Source organism: Pelophylax lessonae (assembly GCF_965119305.1).
Source record: "Pelophylax lessonae genome assembly, chromosome: 9".
Taxonomy (NCBI): domain Eukaryota; kingdom Metazoa; phylum Chordata; class Amphibia; order Anura; family Ranidae; genus Pelophylax; species Pelophylax lessonae.
Genome location: NC_138776.1, coordinates 30,401,664 through 30,421,652, shown reverse-complemented (window position 1 = coordinate 30,421,652; position 19,989 = coordinate 30,401,664). Strand labels below are relative to the sequence as shown.

The 19,989-nt window shown below is 45.0% G+C and overlaps 1 protein-coding gene across 1 annotated transcript in view; it reads left to right on the top strand.

The window, feature by feature from the left end:
* Nucleotides 1-19,989, top strand: part of LOC309564195 (ovostatin-like) — a gene marked incomplete at both ends in the record, with an annotated part of 115,061 nt that overhangs the window by 68,140 nt on the left and 26,932 nt on the right. Inside the window, 2 exons of the mRNA XM_082268826.1 lie at nucleotides 8,328-8,470; nucleotides 16,633-16,782. Of these exons, the coding sequence (XP_082124952.1) occupies nucleotides 8,328-8,470; nucleotides 16,633-16,782 (293 nt within the window). The remainder of the gene's footprint in view (nucleotides 1-8,327; nucleotides 8,471-16,632; nucleotides 16,783-19,989) is intronic.

Genomic DNA, 19,989 nt, shown 5'->3' with positions numbered 1-19,989 from the left:
CTGATCTCTGCACTGTGTACGCAGCACACTCCTGATCTCTGAACTGTGTATGTAGCACACTCCTGATCTCTGCACTGTGAATGTAGCACACTCCTGATCTCTGCACTGTGTACGTAGCACACTCCTGATCTCTGCACTGTGTACGTAGGGCATTCCTGATCTCTGCACTGTGTATGTAACGCACTCCTGTTCTTCACTGTGTACGTAGCACATTCCTGATCTCTGCACTGTGTACGTAGCGCATTCCTGATCTCTGCACTGTGTATGTAGCACACTCCTGATCTCTGCACTGTGTACGTAGCACACTCCTGATCTCTGAACTGTGTATGTAGCACACTCCTGATCTCTGCACTGTGAATGTAGCACATTCCTGATCTCTGCACTGTGTACGTAGCACACTCCTGATCTCTGCACTGTGTACGTAGCACATTCCTGATCTCTGCACTGTGTACGTAGCACACTCCTGATCTCTGCACTGTGTATGTAGCACACTCCTGATCTCTGCACTGTGTACGTAGCACATTCCTGATCTCTGCACTGTGTACTTAGCGTACTCCTGTTCTTCACTGTGTACGTAGCGCATTCCTGATCTCTGCACTGTGTATGCAGAACACTCCTGATCTCTGCACTGTGTACGTAGCGCATTCCTGTTCTTCACTGTGTACGTTTCGCATTCCTGATCTCTGCACTGTATACGTAGCGCATTCCTGATCTCTGCACTGTGTACGTAGGGCATTCCTGATCTCTGCACTGTGTATGTAACGCACTCCTGTTCTTCACTGTGTACGTAGCACATTCCTGATCTCTGCACTGTGTACGTAGCACATTCCTGATCTCTGCACTGTGTACGTAGCACATTCCTGATCTCTGCACTGTGTACGTAGCACATTCCTGATCTCTGCACTGTGTATGTAGCACACTCCTGATCTCTGCACTGTGTATGTAGCACACTCCTGATCTCTGCACTGTGTATGTAGCGCACTCCTGTTCTTCACTGTGTACGTAGCACATTCCTGATCTCTACACTGTATAAGTAGCACATTCCTAATCTCTGCACTGTGTACGCAGCACACTCCTGATCTCTGAACTGTGTATGTAGCACACTCCTGATCTCTGCACTGTGAATGTAGCACACTCCTGATCTCTGCACTGTGTACGTAGCACATTCCTGATCTCTGCACTGTGTATGTAGCACACTCCTGATCTCTGCACTGTGTACGTAGCACACTCCTGATCTCTGCACTGTGTATGTAGCACACTCCTGATCTCTGCACTGTGTACGTAGCACACTCCTGATCTCTGCACTGTGTATGTAGCACACTCCTGATCTCTGCACTATGAATGTAGCACACTCCTGATCTCTGCACTGTGAATGTAGCACACTCCTGATCTCTGCACTGTGAATGTAGCACACTCCTGATCTCTGCACTGTGAATGTAGCACACTCCTGATCTCTGCACTGTGTACGTAGCACACTCCTGATCTCTGCACTGTGTACGTAGCACACTCCTGATCTCTGCACTGTGTACGTATCACACTCCTGATCTCTGCACTGTGTACGTAGCACACTCCTGATCTCTGCACTGTGTACGTAGCACACTCCTGATCTCTGCACTGTGTACGTAGCACATTCCTGATCTCTGCACTGTGTACATAGGGCATTCCTGATCTCTGCACTGTGTACTTAGCGTACTCCTGTTCTTCACTGTGTACGTAGCGCATTCCTGATCTCTGCACTGTGTATGCAGCACACTCCTGATCTCTGCACTGTGTACGTAGCGCATTCCTGTTCTTCACTGTGTACGTTTCGCATTCCTGATCTCTGCACTGTATACGTAGCGCATTCCTGATCTCTGCACTGTGTACGTAGGGCATTCCTGATCTCTGCACTGTGTATGTAACGCACTCCTGTTCTTCACTGTGTACGTAGCACATTCCTGATCTCTGCACTGTGTACGTAGCACATTCCTGATCTCTGCACTGTGTATGTAGCACACTCCTGATCTCTGCACTGTGAATGTAGCACACTCCTGATCTCTGCACTGTGTACGTAGCACACTCCTGATCTCTGCACTGTGTATGTAGCACACTCCTGATCTCTGCACTGTGTACGTAGCACACTCCTGATCTCTGCACTGTGTATGTAGCACATTCCTGATCTCTGCACTGTGTACGTAGCACACTCCTGATCTCTGCACTGTGTACGTAGCACACTCCTGATCTCTGCACTGTGTACGTAGCACATTCCTGATCTCTGCACTGTGTACTTAGCGTACTCCTGTTCTTCACTGTGTACGTAGCGCATTCCTGATCTCTGCACTGTGTATGCAGCACACTCCTGATCTCTGCACTGTGTACGTAGCGCATTCCTGTTCTTCACTGTGTACGTATCGCATTCCTGATCTCTGCACTGTATACGTAGCGCATTCCTGATCTCTGCACTGTGTACGTAGGGCATTCCTGATCTCTGCACTGTGTATGTAACGCACTCCTGTTCTTCACTGTGTACGTAGCACATTCCTGATCTCTGCACTGTGTACGTAGCGCATTCCTGATCTCTGCACTGTGTATGTAACGCACTCCTGTTCTTCACTGTGTACGTAGCACACTCCTGATCTCTGCACTATGTATGTAGCACACTCCTGATCTCTGCACTGTGTACGTAGCACACTCCTGATCTCTGCACTGTGTACGTAGCACACTCCTGATCTCTGCACTGTGAATGTAGCACACTCCTGATCTCTGCACTGTGAATGTAGCACACTCCTGATCTCTGCACTGTGAATGTAGCACACTCCTGATCTCTGCACTGTGAATGTAGCACACTCCTGATCTCTGCACTGTGTACGTAGCACACTCCTGATCTCTGCACTGTGTACGTAGCACACTCCTGATCTCTGCACTGTGTACGTAGCACACTCCTGATCTCTGCACTGTGTACGTAGCACACTCCTGATCTCTGCACTGTGTATGTAGCACACTCCTGATCTCTGCACTGTGTACGTAGCACACTCCTGATCTCTGCACTGTGTACGTAGCACATTCCTGATCTCTGCACTGTGTACATAGGGCATTCCTGATCTCTGCACTGTGTACTTAGCGTACTCCTGTTCTTCACTGTGTACGTAGCGCATTCCTGATCTCTGCACTGTGTATGCAGCACACTCCTGATCTCTGCACTGTGTACGTAGCGCATTCCTGTTCTTCACTGTGTACGTTTCGCATTCCTGATCTCTGCACTGTATACGTAGCGCATTCCTGATCTCTGCACTGTGTACGTAGGGCATTCCTGATCTCTGCACTGTGTATGTAACGCACTCCTGTTCTTCACTGTGTACGTAGCACATTCCTGATCTCTGCACTGTGTACGTAGCGCATTCCTGATCTCTGCACTGTGTATGTAGCACACTCCTGATCTCTGCACTGTGTATGTAGCACACTCCTGATCTCTGCACTGTGTATGTAGCGCACTCCTGTTCTTCACTGTGTACGTAGCACATTCCTGATCTCTACGCTGTATAAGTAGCACATTCCTGATCTCTGCACTGTGTACGTAGCACACTCCTGATCTCTGAACTGTGTATGTAGCACACTCCTGATCTCTGCACTGTGAATGTAGCACACTCCTGATCTCTGCACTGTGTACGTAGAACATTCCTGATCTCTGCACTGTGTACGTAGCACACTCCTGATCTCTGCACTGTGTACGTAGCACACTCCTGATCTCTGCACTGTGTACGTAGCACACTCCTGATCTCTGCACTGTGTACGTAGCACACTCCTGATCTCTGCACTGTGAATGTAGCACACTCCTGATCTCTGCACTGTGTACGTAGCACACTCCTGATCTCTGCACTGTGTACGTAGCACATTCCTGATCTCTGCACTGTGTACGTAGCACACTCCTGATCTCTGCACTGTGTACGTAGCACATTCCTGATCTCTGCACTGTGTACATAGGGCATTCCTGATCTCTGCACTGTGTACTTAGCGTACTCCTGTTCTTCACTGTGTACGTAGCGCATTCCTGATCTCTGCACTGTGTATGCAGCACACTCCTGATCTCTGCACTGTGTATGTAGCGCATTCCTGTTCTTCACTGTGTACGTATCGCATTCCTGATCTCTGCACTGTATACGTAGCGCATTCCTGATCTCTGCACTGTGTATGTAGGGCATTCCTGATCTCTGCACTGTGTATGTAACGCACTCCTGTTCTTCACTGTGTACGTAGCACATTCCTGATCTCTGCACTGTGTACGTAGCGCATTCCTGATCTCTGCACTGTGTATGTAGCACACTCCTGATCTCTGCACTGTGTATGTAGCACACTCCTGATCTCTGCACTGTGTATGTAGCGCACTCCTGTTCTTCACTGTGTACGTAGCACATTCCTGATCTCTACACTGTATAAGTAGCACATTCCTGATCTCTGCACTGTGTACGCAGCACACTCCTGATCTCTGAACTGTGTATGTAGCACACTCCTGATCTCTGCACTGTGAATGTAGCACACTCCTGATCTCTGCGCTGTGTACGTAGCACATTCCTGATCTCTGCACTGTGTACGTAGCACATTCCTGATCTCTGCACTGTGTACGTAGCACACTCCTGATCTCTGCACTGTGTACGTAGCACACTCCTGATCTCTGCACTGTGTATGTAGCACACTCCTGATCTCTGCACTGTGTATGTAGCACACTCCTGATCACTGCACTGTGTATGTAGCACATTCCTGACCTCTGCACTGTGTATGTAGCACACTCCTGACCTCTGCACTGTGTATGTAGCACACTCCTGACCTCTGCACTGTGTATTTAGCACACTCCTGATCTCTGCACTGTGTACATAATGCATTCCTGAACTCTGCATTGTGTAAGCAGCACATTCCTGATCTCTGCACTGTGTATGTAGTACACTCCTGATCTCTGTACTGTGTTGGTAGCACACTCCTGATCTCTGTACTGTGTTGGTAGCACACTCCTGACCTCTGCACTGTGTATGTGGCACACTCCTGATCTCTGCACTGTGTAGGTAACGCATTCCTGATCTCTGCACTCTGTACTTCTGAACCCTACACTCCTGAACTCTGTTTATAGCACATCCTTGAACTTTGGACTCTTAATGTTGCACAAGCCTGAACTCTGCACAAAGGGCAAAAAGAACTCTGCACTCTGTACATAGCGCAACTCTGCACTTCTTTGGTAAGTATAAAATACAAAATATGCATTGGAAAGTTTTTTCGCTATCTTATCTTCTTAACATATGGTAGTCATATCCCAAACAATTCTAAGAAGTGTGTATATCTATCTATCTATATATCTATCTATATCTATATCTATATCTATATCTATCTATATATCTATCTATATCTATATCTATCTATATATATATATCTATCTATATATATATCTATATCTATCTATCTGTCAAACAAATCTTATAGATTTTTTTGACTGGGTGACTAAAATAATAGACGGTGGAGGTGCAGTAGACATTGCATATCTAGATTTTAGTAAGGCTTTTGACACTGTCCCACATAGAAGACTCATCAATAAACTGCAGTCATTGAACATGGACTCCCATATTGTTGAGTGGATTAGGCAGTGGCTGAGTGACAGACAACAGAGGGTTGTAGTCAATGGAGAACATTCAGAACAAGGTCATGTTACCAGTGGGGTACCTCAGGGATCTGTACTGGGACCAATTTTGTTTAATATCTTCATAAGTGATATTGCAAAAGGCCTCGATGGTAAGGTTTGTCTTTTTGCTGATGACACAAAGATATGTAACAGGGTTGATGTTCCTGGAGGGAAACGCCAAATGGAAAAGGATTTAGGAAAACTAGAAGAATGGTCAGAACTCTGGCAACTGAAATTTAATGTGGATAAGTGCAAGATAATGCACCTGGGACGTAAAAACCCAAGGGCAGAATATAGAATATTTGACACAGTCCTGACCTCAGTATCTGAGGAAAGGGATTTAGGAGTAATTATTTCAGAAGACTTAAAGGTGGGAAGACAATGTAATAGAGCAGCACGAAATGCCAGCAGAATGCTTGGATGTATAGGGAGAGGTATAAGCAGTAGAAAGAGAGAAGTGCTTATGCCGCTGTACAGAACACTGGTGAGACCTCACTTGGAGTATTGTGCGCAGTACTGGAGGCCATATCTCCAGAAGGATATAGATACTCTAGAGAGAGTTCAGAGAAGAGCTACTAAACTAGTACATGGATTGCAGGAAAAAACTTACCAGGAAAGGTTAAAGGACCTTAACATGTATAGCTTGGAAGAAAGAAGAGACAGAGGGGATATGATAGAAACTTTTAAATACATAAAGGGAATCAACTCGGTAAAGGAGGAGAGCATATTTAAAAGAAGAAAAACTACCACAAGAGGACACAGTTTTAAATTAGAGGGGCAAAGGTTTAAAAGTAATATGAGGAAGTATTACTTTACTGAGAGAGTAGTGGATGCATGGAATAACCTTCCTGCAGAAGTGGTAGCTGCAAATACAGTGAAGGAGTTTAAGCATGCATGGGATAGGCATAAGGCTATCCTTCATATAAGATAGGGCCAGGGACTATTCATAGGATTCAGATATATTGGGCAGACTAGATGGGCCAAATGGTTCTTATCTGCCGACACATTCTATGTTTCTATCTATCTATCTATCTATCTATCTATCTATCTATCTATCTATCTATCTATCTATCTATCTATCTATCTATCTATCTATCTATCTATCTATCTATCTATCTATCTATCTATCTATCTATCTATCTATCTTTATTAATTTTTTTTTTATCTCATGGACAAAATGTGAGAAATAACATGTATATATTACAATATTTCCATCAACACATACCACATACACTGCATATATAATTTGAGGAAAATATGCTTATAAAATAGTTTACCATTTGCCAATAAAAAAAATGAGTAAATATGTCCCCGGATTTCATTTTAAAAATCTGGTCACCTTATCTTACATCATTGGCAGAGTTGGGAACCATAGTAAGCCCATTGTAGCATTGGAACCTTCAGCAACTACAAGAAACCAGCTGTGGACTGATTGTGCCGCAGAACTTTTGTTGGGATTTCACAGGGTATTACTAAGGATGAACAGTGTCATTTTTACAAAATTGTGTAAGGAAAAACCAAGGAAACAATCTGCGCTTACATCAAAGATAAGAAAGCAGCAACTTAGGTGCAAGACAAACACAATACAAACCAAAATATCAAAAAAGTTGCGCTGTATAATGTGACAAAAATCAATCATTAATCAATCAATAATCATTAATAATAAATGTCGAAATTCTGAAAATTTAACATAATGTGAAAAAAGTCCATATCAACGTGTATATATGAAAAACCCCAGAGATTGTATCCAAACAGGTAAATTAGCCCCAATGCAGCTGTGTAATTCTTCTGTGATAAAAAACCTTCACCATAAAAAGTGATTCCCCCACCAAACTAAATGGCCTCTTACCAGAAAATTGTGACCTAAAAGGTCATCAACGCTTGTGGCATAACCCTGACCTCAACTTGATAAAACACCTTTGGGATGAATTAGAGTGGAGACTGCAAGCCAGGCTTTCTCAATCCAACATCAGCACCTGACCTCACAAATGTGTTCTGGAAGAATGGTCAAACATTCCCATAGACACTCCTAAACCTTGCGGACAGCCTTCCCAGAAGAGTTGATGCTGTTATAGTTGCAAAGGGTGGACCAACTCAATATTGAACCCTATGGATTAAGACTAGGATGCAATTAGGCTTCATGTGGGTGAAAAGGCAGGCGTCCCAATACTTTTGGTAATATGGTGTATGTCAAAGTTGCAAAATTGTGTTTAGTCATTAACATTTGTTTTACTCCCCCAGTCACCAAGGGGGTTAAAAAATGGTTTAAAAATATATTCTTTGTCCATTTTCCCTATTTTTTTCCAGAAAAAAAGTTATGACATTATTACATGAGGTTTTCTTGTTTTTTTTTTTTTTTTTTAGCAAGATAATAACCATGAGGGGGCATTATGCAATGAAAATTAATGTATTTTAGACTAAACTGGTAACAGAGTTGGAATGGTTTGCCAGTGAGGTGAACCTTGGCACCCCAGATGTTTTGGAACTACATTTCCCATTATGCACAACTACACTGTAGAGTGCTTGAGCATCATGGGAAATGTAGTTCCAAAACATCTGGGGTGCCAAGGTTCTCCATCACTAGCCTAACTGCTTTGTGCTTCTCATAGTTGCCGTGTGTTCCAAAAATACTACTGGTAGTATTAGATTTAAATGTTACATACTGTATGTTCCTCTGTCTTTATAGGTTATAAAGGATCAGCTTCAATAGAATTTACCATTGATGGTAAATTTGCAACAGGAGCTACATTACTGGCCTTTGTGCCCCTGACGGAAGACATTATCTCAGACACTGCATCACTGAACATAGGAGCCTGTTTCGAGAATGAGGTATGATATAATCACTTCATGAACCTAAAATGTCTAAAGTTTAAGTGGATTCTATCAATCAAATATAAACCATAAGATACATGATTGAGATTCATTCTTCTCTCTTTTCTACTGTTGAATGAATGTGGAGATTGAGCTGAAGAGGGGGCTTCTCTTGCAGCTCTTCTCCAACAGCCCTGGTAGTGTTGTCAGGAAATGTGAGGGCACAGAGTGGCACGAGGGCCAGTGTAACAGGCAGTGCCAGCCGGTGTTTGCAAGAAGCAGGTGACCGTCGATCACCAGGCAGGAACCAGGTACTGGAACACAGTGACACTTGGTTGGCAGACAGGAGTGTAGCCAGGACACAAGACAAAAGGTGCAGGAGCAGGAACACCAGTCAGGGACAGAGTCAGGACACAAGCTAAGATCAGTACACAGCTGGGCAGTGAGGTGCAGGAACATCAGGCAGGGACAGAGTCAGAACAAAAGCTGAGATCAGTACACAGCCGGGCAGCAATGTGCAGAAACATCAGGCAGGGACAGAGTCAGGGCACAAGCTGAGATTGGTACACAGCCTGGCAGCGAGGTGCAGGAACACCAGGTATAGACAGAGTAAGGAGTCAGGACACAAGCGGAGATTGGTACACAGTTGAGCAGTGAGGTGCAGGAACATCAGGCAGGGACAGAGTCAGGGCACAAGCTGAGATTGGTACACAGCCAGGCAGTGAGGTGCAGAAGCATCAGGCAGAGGCAGAGTTGGGACACAAGCTGAGATCGGTACACAGCCGGACAGCGAGGTGCAGGAACATTAGGCAGGGACAGAGTCAGGACACCAGCTAAGATCGGTACACAGCTGGGCAGTGAGGTGCAGGAACATCAGGCAGGGACAGAGTTAGGGCACATGCTGAGATCGGTACATAGCCAGGCAGCGAGGTGCAGGAAACTCTGGCAGGGACAGAGCCAGGAAACAAACTGAGATCGGTACACAGCCGCGCAGCGGGGTGCAGGAACATCAGGCAGGGACAGAGTCAGGACACCAGCTAAGATCGGTACACAGCCGGGCAGTGAGGTGCAGGAACATCAGGCAGGGACAGAGTCAGGGCACATGCTGAGATCGGTACATAGCCAGGCAGCGAGGTGCAGGAAACTCTGGCAGGGACAGAGCCAGGAAACAAACTGAGATCAGTACACAGCCGCGCAGCGGGGTGCAGGAACATCAGGCAGGGACAGAGTCAGGACACAAGCTGAGATTGGTACACAGCCGTGCAGCGGGGTGCAGGAACATCAAGCAGGGACAGAGTCAGGACACAAGCTGAGAATGGTACACAGCCGGGCAGCGAGGTACAGGAACGCAGACAGAGCAGAGTCAGAATACAAACTGAGGTCACAGCAGGCAGGCAGAAATCCAAAGACAGGTTGGGGGAAGCCGCCTCATGCACGGGTAAGCAGATTAGGCAGGTCAAGGGACAGGTAAAGCAGGAACTAGCTGAAGACCACTCAGCAATTCATTCATGTCACAGTCCAGCTTAAAGCAGTAGTAAAGTCAGTGTGCCCAATCCTATTAAACACAGATCTTCACTGCAATCCACATTACAAACTAACCACATATGTTAGTGTCATTCGTGTCCTTACTTTTATTTCAGCTGATGTTTCATTTCTTAGGATGCTGCCGAAGCATATATATATTGCTCTGGCGGATATATACACTGGACTTAGCTGATATACATATACTGCACTGGTGGATATATAGCCAACAATAACTGATAAATATATACTCCACTATCTCCTGAAATATCTCATAAATATATATATCTACTACACTGGCTGATCTATTAATATATAAACTGCACACTCCACTAACTACCCTGCCTAATCTCCACTCCTAACACACTACACACGGCTTCCGTTTAAGCAGCCTTATATAGTGTGGGGCGTGGATTTTTCCCCTGAGCCATGATTGGCTAAAGGCACCCTGCCTTTGGCCAATCACGGACATTGTGCTGTGATTGGCCAAAGCATACAGGTCAAGATGCATGCTTTGGCCAATCACAAGCATTGCTTTATGGCAGGCAAATTTCCCGCAAACGTCCCTGTTTGTTCGTTGTTCTACGAACAAACGAACACCCGATGTTCGAGTCGAACTTACATTTGACTCGAATTCGAAGCTCATCCCTGGTCACTATACACATTTACAGCACAGTCAGTGTCAGAGTGCCAGAAATACTGCGCATGCGTGAATGATATAGTCACATGGGGAACAGAGCAAAATTTACTAATAAACAGTGCATTTCCAAAAGCAGCTAAAGGAATCTACATGTAAGTCTTTAATTAAGGCTTTAAATTGAGGTGAGTAAAGAAGTAGTTTACTAACGTGTTAAATAGGCCATTTGGTGCCAATGCCAGTACTTTGAATGGCTACCAAGAGGCCCTCTAACTCAAGATGTAGTTCTATCAATCAAAGTTCTTTTTAAGAGTCAGTCTGTTTTTGACCCTCTCTTACTTGGCATCTGCCTTTTCCTTATCCTGGATAACAACCACTCTCACTTGTTGCCTGTCTTGACCTCAACCTATATACCAGGGCTTTTTTTCCTCAGAGAAAAGGTACAGGAACTATCACCTTCTAACTCACCCTTCGTCTTTGCCCTCTACCCACCTCTGAGCAGGGTCCCTTGGTTTCACCCCCTACCCACCTGCCAGTACCGCCCCTTTTAGAGAATACAGAACCAAGTATCATTTTGTGCTACTAAGTAACTTGTATGGAATTTGATAGACCCTACCCCAGCAACAGTAGACCCCTTCCAGCAACAATAGACCCTCCTGCAGCAATAGACCCCCTCCCCCACAACAATAGTCCTTCCCCAGCAACAATTGACCCCCCACAACAAAATACCACCCTAGCAACAATAGACCCCCAGCAGCAACCACAGATCTTCCAGTAGCTAACATCAATAGACCCTACAACAGCCAGCAACAATAAACCTCTCCCAGCAACAATTTACCCCCTAGCAACATAAGACCCCCCCCCCACAAGCAACAATAGACATGCCTGGCAACAATAGACACCCACAAGAAAATAGATCTCCACCAACGACAATAGATCCCCCAGCAGCCAGCATCGATAGACCTTCAGGCACATCCCAGTACTCCTCAGTGCTAGAGGTGCCGGAACTGCGTTCCTCCGCGTTCCCGCTGAAAAAAAGCCCTGCTATATACTGACCACTCTCTTGTCATTCGCCTGCCTTGACCCACCCTGGATACTGACCACTCTCTTGTCATTTACATGTCTTGACCTCAACCTGGATACTGACTAATCTCTTGTCTGCCTTCTACCTTGACCTCAGCCTAGATATCAACCCCTTTCTTGTCTGCCTCCTGCCTTGAACTCAAGCTGGATGCTGATCACTCTCTTGCCTGCCCTAATCCTCGCCTGGATGCTCAATACACACACACACCTGTTGCCTTCCCTGACCTTCCCTGACACTGACTACACACACACCTGCTGCCTTTACTGACCTTCCCTGACTACACACACACTTGCTGCCTTCCCTGACCTGCCCTGACACTGACTACACACACCTGCTGCTTTCCCTGATCTTTCCTGACACTGACTACACACACACTTGCTGCCTTCCCTGACCTGCCCTGACACTGACAACACACACCTGCTGCTTTCCCTGATCTTTCCTGACACTGACTACACACACACCTGCTGCCTTTACTGATCTTCCCTGACACTGACTACACACACACTTGCTGCCTTTCCCGACATGCCCTGACACTGACTACACACACACTTGCTGCCTTCCCTGACCTGCCCTGACACAGACAAAACACACCTGCTGTCTTCCCTGATCATTCCTGACACTGACTACACACACACACACCTGCTGCCTTTACTGATCTTCCCTGACACTGATTACCCTTACACCTGCTGCCTGCCCTGACCTTGGAACCCCTGCTGTTTCATACTCTGTCTCTGTTCCTGCAAACTCTTTGTGGGACGATCCTGAGGGTCTCAACCTGGTGATAACATGCAGCATAGTAGTCAAGGGGCCAATAGTGCAACCAGCACATTACTCCGTGTGGAATGCACTGGTGAAGACCTAGCTGGCATTAAGAATTTATGATTTGGGTAAGCCTGTGTTACCTGCCTGTAGTGTCAATCATAATACACAACTTGGAGCCAGGCCATCTGAAAGTGAATGCTTGGATAGGGTAGAATCACATACAATCCTCTCATATTACTCAAATATCATAGGCATGTTTCATTTGAAGTTCTTGGCTCACTTTTTTAGCTGCAGTAGAAGGAGCACACTCACTCTTCTTAAATTGTTCCCATTAATACAAAGGCAACGTCCTAAAAATGAACAATGAGATTGACTTATAATGACCTCAACCTGGATACTGACCACTCTCTTGTCATTCGCCTGCCTTGACCTCAAACTGGATATTGACTACTATCTTGTAATTTACCTGCCTTGACCTCAACCTGGATACTGACTAATCTCTACTCTGCATTCTACCTTGACCTCAGCCTAGATACTGACCACTTTCCTGTCTTCCTCCTGCCTTGACCTCAACCTGGATGCTGACCACTCTCTTGCCTGCCAGAATCCTCTCCTGGGTACTGACTACACAAACACCTGCTGCCTTTCCTGACCTGCCCTGACACTAACTACATACACACCTGCTGCCTGCCCTGACCTTCAACTCCTGATGTTTCTTACTCTGTCTCCACATTGCATCCTCTCTGTTCCTGTGACCTCTTGGTGGGACAATCCTGAGTGTGGCAACCAGGTGATAACATGCAACATAGTAGTCAGGGGGGCAATAGTTCCACCAGCACATTACTCCTTGTGGAATGCACTGGGGAAGACCTTGCTGCCGTTTAAAATGTATGCTTCGGGTAAGCCTGTGTTACCTGCCTGTGGCGTCAATTCTAATATACAACTTGGAGCCAGTCCACCTAAAAGTGAATGGTTAGGACAGGGTAGAATCACATACAATCTTTTCATTTTGTTCAGATATCATAGGCATGTCTCATTTAAAGTTCTTGGCTCATTTTTTCAGCTGCAGTAGAAGGAGCACACCCTCTTTTCTTAGCAAAAGAGGCAGGGAAACCGCTCAGGTGAGAAAGCAATCCCGACCATCAAGGTAAGGTGCAGCTAGGATCCGCAATCCAGACAGCTGTGTTGTATAAAGAGAAAGACAACCGCACTCCAGCTTGAAGGTGCAAAATATAAAATCGTCGTAACTTGGTTATGACTAAGCGGACGTTTATCCGTGAAACGCGTCAACTGCTATGCTTTCATCCCTTGTCTCTGACTGTATTATGGACTATATCTTGGATTGATTTTATCTTTTGGATTCAAATTAACGGATTTTATATTTTGCACCTTCAAGCTGGAGTGTGGTTGTCTTTCTCCTTATACAACACACCTGCTCTTCTTACATTGTTCCCATTAATACAAAGACAATGTCCTAAAAAATGAAAAATTTGATTGATTTATAATGTAGGAGTCCCCTGGAATTGATTGAATCCCATGTAATATGGAGAGCCTGGGATCACCTGCTTGAAAAGGTGAACAGTCTTGAGCTTCAGCTGCAGGCATCATCCAGATATCTTTTTTCAGCCGGCGATTCCCTACAGTGTAAAAGCCATCATAACGGCTGTTAAGGCTCGGTTCACACATTTGCGTTTGCAGACCTCGCATGTGATTTGGAGCGCACTGCTCTGAAAATCACATGCGATGTAGGTGCAATGCGAATTCAGCCATAAAGATAGTATGGCTGAAATTGCATCTGATTCGGCAAAAACAGGCACAGGACACTTTTTTGGGTCCACAGCAGAATTGGATCGCATGGTGGTTCACACCTATGTGATCCGATTCATGTCCGAATGTCAGTTCACACTGCGATATGTGAACTGATCTGGGGTTGTCGTTAACTTTGAATTGACACCCCCAGCGATTCGCATATGACAGTGTGCAGGGCTTTTTTTCTCAGAGAGTAGGTGCAGGAACTCCTCCCTTCTGAGTCACCCCTTGACTCCGTCCCCTACCCCACCTCTGAGCATTGTTCCTTGATTTCACCTCTTACCCACCTCCCAGTACCACCCCTTTTAGAGCATTAACGATAATAAGAAAGGCAATATAATAGATCTAGAAACAATGGACACCACAGCGACAATAGAGCCACCCCTGCAACAATGGACTTCCAACATCCAGCATCAATAGACTCTCCAGCAGCCAGCAGTATTAGACCCATCCCTCCACATTATATCCCTTCCAGCAATGATTGATTCCCTGCAACATGATACCCCACCAGCAACAACAGACGTCCCCAGCAACAATAGACCCTCTGCGAAAATAGTTTCCCTCCAGCAGCAAATAGATCCCCTCCAGCAACACTAGATTCCCCAGTAGCCAGCATCAATAGACCCTCCAGCAGCCAGCAACATAGACCCCTACCTCAACAATAAATCCCTCCCAGCAACAACTGACCCACCAGAAACATAAGACCCACCCCAGAAACAATAAATCCCCCATGAGCAACAGAAGACCTCCCCAGCAACAATAGACCCCCCTTCCTCTTAAAAAATAGATTCTCTATTAGCCAGCATCAATAGACCCTCCAGCACACCCCAGCACCCCTAGCCATTACGTACATTCAGTTCTGGAGGTGCTGGAACTGCGTTCCCCCGCGTTCCCGCTGAAAAAAAAGCCTTGGCAGTGTGAACTGCCTGTGCTGGGAATGCGATGCGGGAACCCGCAGTAGATTTGCAGGGTTCCCGCATCGCATAAGTGTGAACCGGGCCTTATCCGCTTGATTGCTTTCACAAGCGGCGGGAGGAGATACGTTCCCCCCCCCCTTCCTGCTGCCCTCAGGTATTTCTCCAGTCTCTCCCATGCAATTGGGGAGCTGGAGAATGAACCCGTCGGCGGTGGTGGTTTACCATTGAGCTGGCCATGGATCAGATGGTCCCTGGCCATCTCTATGACCCTCGGAGGCTGAAAGCGACATCATGACGTCACTTCCGGCTCTGGCAGATTTAAACACTGCCATTTTTTTTTTTTTTTTTGCTGGAAAGCCTGAGATCTTTTTTTTTTTTTTTCTAAGGATTTCCAGCATAGAGGAGAGATGTGGGAACTTATAGACCCCATATCTCTCCATAAAGAGGACCTGTCATGCCCTATTCCTATTACAAGGAATGTTTACATTCCTTGCAATAGGAATAAAAGTGATCAAAAAATGTAAAATTAAAGGGAGAGTGTAGAAATAAAAAAATGTAAATAAAATAAACAATAAATTATTATTATTATTTTTTTTTTTTTTTTTTAAATCCCCTTGCACTCACACATAGCAGCTAATGCATACGTAGGTCACGCCCGCATATGTAAACGGCATTCAAACCACACGTACGTGAGGTATCACTGCGATCGTTAGAGTGAAGACAATATTTCTTGTGCTAGACCTCCTCTGTAACTCTAAACTGGTAAACTGTAGAAAAATGTTAAAGCGTCGCCAATGGAGATTTTTAGGTACTGTAGTTTGGCGCCATTCTACGTCTGCAGTTTTAAAGCGTGACACGCTGGGTATTTTATTACTCTGCGTAACATCATCTTTCACATTATACAAAAACATCTGTTATTATTTTAATTCATTAAAGTGTTTTTTTATTTTTATTTAAATTGCATTTGAAAAATTGCTGCGCACATACCGTGTGACAAAAAATTGCAATAAACCGCAATTTTATTCCTTAGGGTCTCTGCTATATATATATATATATATATATATATATATATATATATATATATATATATATATATATATATATATAAAGTTTGGAAGTTCTGAGTAATTTTCTAGAAAAAAAAAAGATTTTTACATGTTGGAAAGGAGTGCCAGAATTGCCTTGGGTGGCAAGTGATTAAAATTGTATAGTATCAAATAACCTGTAAGTCCTCCTTTGCATTACACTTCTATCATTCTCTGCATACTGAAATCTCACATCTGATAAAACAGTAGGAGTGTCTGCAGCTCTGTCAGTATCGTATTTGAAAAACTTCTTGACCAGAGGGGGGGGGGGGGGCAGCTATGGGAGTGGGGCTCCAGTTTGTAGAGGATATAAAGGATTAGTTACAGAGAAATGATATATCATGTCAATACTTATTTAATTTTAGGTGAATATGGAATTCACAGAGAAGTCTGTGGCCCCAGGCGCTACCGTTAATCGAAAAATAACAGCTGCACCAGGGTCCTTCTGCGGGTTAAGAGCACAAGACGCCTCCTTCAAATTGATCAACTCATATGATGAATTTTACCCTGATAACGTAAGAATTATTATTATTTTTTTTTTCTGGTGTATCTAAATCCAAGAACAAAAATGTGATACGCTATTTTACCACGCACATGAACTTTAATGGCATCCCAGTCTAAAGCCCCATACACACGAGTCGAAATTCGGCCGGAAAATGTCGTCCGACGACCGATCTGCTGATTTTCGGCTTGTTAGTATGGTGCTTCCGACAACCGACTCCGACTTTTCGGCCGAAAAAATCCTGGTGTGCAGGCTATATAATTTTTGTCGACCATCAAAACACGACCAATTTTCGTCTCATTAGTACAGATTTCGAAGGGGAAAAAATCTTATGAGCAAGACTAGGCATGCTCAGAGATGAAAGAACACAAAGAAAGCAAACCAACACATGACATCACTTCTGAAGTAGAATTCTGTCATGCGGGAAAATTCGTGTGCAGTCTAGAGCACATTCCAACCAACAGACACCACTCTGGACAAAAGACGGACGACCGGTCGGCGTAAATTCGTTGCGTGTGTACGAGGCTTTAGTCCGTAGGGTTCAATATTGAGTTGGCCCACCCTTTGCAGCTATAACAGCTTCCACTCTTCTGGGAAGACTGTCCACAAGGTTTAGGAGTGTGTCTATGGGAATGTTTCACCATTCTTCCAGGAATGCATTTGTGAGGTCAGGTGCTGATGTAAACGAGAAGGCCTGGCTTGCAGTCTCCGTTCGAATTCATCCCAAAGGTGTTCTATCGGGATGAGGTCAGGACTCTGTGTAGGCCAGTCAACTCCACCCCAAACTCGCTCATCCGTGTCTTTATGGACCTTGCTTTGTGCACTGGTACGCAGTCATGTTGGAACAGGAAGGGGCCATCCCCAAACTGTTCCCACAAAGTTGGGATCATGAAATTGTCCAAAATGTCTTGGTATGCTGACGCCTTAAGAGTTCCCTTCACGAGAACTAGGGGGCCAAGCCCAACCCCTGAAAAACAACCCCCACACCATAATCCCCCCTCCGCCAAATGATTTGGGCCAGTGCACAAAGCAAGATCCATTAAGACATAGATGAGTGAGTTTGGGGTGGAGTCCTGACCCCAAACCAATAGAACACCTTTGGGATGAATTAGAGCGCAGACTGCGAGCCAGGCCTTCTCATTCACATCAGTGTCTTACCTAACAAATGCGCCTCTGGAAGAATGGTCAAACATTCCCATAGACACTCTCCTAAACCTTGTGGACAGCCTTCCCAGAAGAGTTGAAGCTGTTATAGCTGCAAAGGGTGGGCCAACTCAATACTGAACCCTACGGACTAAGACTGGGATGCCATTAAAGTTCATGTGTGTGTAAAGGCAGTCGTCCCAATACTTTTGGTAATTTAGTGCATATTTATTACCAGTCCTTAGATGTGGTGGCTGCATTACATAGTTACATATAAGTCTAACTTTTTCATTTTTTTCTGGTATTTTCACCTGGTAATCCTGAAAATATTACCCTTCTTGTCCCTTGGTGGGTGAGCTTACCCACTCTACTGTATCAATGGAGGAAGCTATAGTTGTCACGTAGACTGATCTCCTGATTTGGACTGCAAACACTTCTTCGGTTTATTCTGTTATGTAATGTTCATCACATGGGGAGATGAGAGGGGTTTACATATAATATCTTGGAAAGAAGAACATTGTTTGTGATTTCAGTTCAATTCATAGAAAGTGACAAGGACATTGCATTTTGGCAAGATCAACAGATATTTTCTGTGCTTGCTAAATATGGTTCTTATCCTGAAAAAAATAAAACAAATGGAGTCACCACATCGAAGGACTGGTAAGCTGTAATATGATAATGTTTAGATATGCTGTAAATCCTATTTACTTAACCACTTGCCGACCGCCGCTAGTACATATACTGCGGCGGTCAGCCCCTCACAGGCAAAGTGACATACCGGTACGTCACTAGCCTGTGAGGCTCTGGGGAGCGAGCGCGCACCGCTGGAGGCGCGCTCTCGCTCCCGCGCGGTCACTGACCCCCCCTGCGCGTGTGACTGGCGGACCCGATGTCCGCCGGTCACTCGGCGATCGTCGGTGGAGAGGGAGAAAGGCAGGCGGCTAATGTAAACAAGCCGCTTGTCATTCTCCCCTGTGTAGAAACAGTGATCATACAGTTCTACTATGTAGGACCGTTGATCACTGTTCCTACAGCTCAAGCCACAGCCAATCACAGTTAGAGTCACGCCCCTAGGGACACACACCACCCCTCCCTCTCAAATAAAGTTAACCCCTTCCCTGCCAGTGTCATTTTACAGTAACAGTGCATATATATAGCACTGATTACTGTAGAAATGTCACTGGTAGCCCCAAAAGTGTCAAAAATGTCAGTCAAGGGTCCGATCTGTCCGCTGCAATGTCGCAGTCCCGCAAAAAAAAATCGCAGATCGCCGCCATTACGCATTTAAAAAAAAAACCAACAAAAATGACAAAAATCTTTCCCTTTGTTAGTAAACGCAATAACTTTTGCGCAAACCAATCAAAATACGCTTTTTGCGATTTTTTTTACCAAACATATGTAGCATAAAACAAATTGGCCGAAAATGTTAAAAAATTTTGATTTTTACATTTTTTTTGGGGAATTTCATATAAAAAAATGTGAAAAATATTGTTATTTTTGCAAAATTGTCGCTCTTTTTTGTTTATAGCGCATGATCAAAAAAACGCACAGGTGATCAAATACCACCAAAAGAAAGCTCTGTTTGTGGGAAAAAAAGGACGCCAAATTCGTTTAGGTACAGTGTCGCACGACCGCGCAATTGTCCGTTAAAGTCACGCAGTGCCGAATCGCAAAATACCCCCTGGTCGGAATGGGGGTAAAATCTTCCGGGGCTTAAGTGGTTAAACATGTTGGACGAATTCAAAGCCCAACGTAAAGAGGAACTTCAGTCCCGATCTGAACAGGCTCCACCCCCACATGTCACAATTATTGCAAATGCACAGATGTGCCTACGGAGCTCTGCCCAGCTTTCAGGTTCTGGAAGAGTCCATTGGTGCATCTGAGCATGTGCAGGGGGTTTTCCATGCATTTGCCAAGAATGGGATGGTTTAGTGCTTGCGTGGGAAACCCTGTGTGTGTGCTAATGGCTAGGAAAACCTGTGCATTCCCAGATGTTCCACAAGGTTTTCTCAAGACCAGAGCCCTGCGTCTCACCCAGGGGGCGTAACTACAGGGGTTGCAATTGCAACCGGACCCC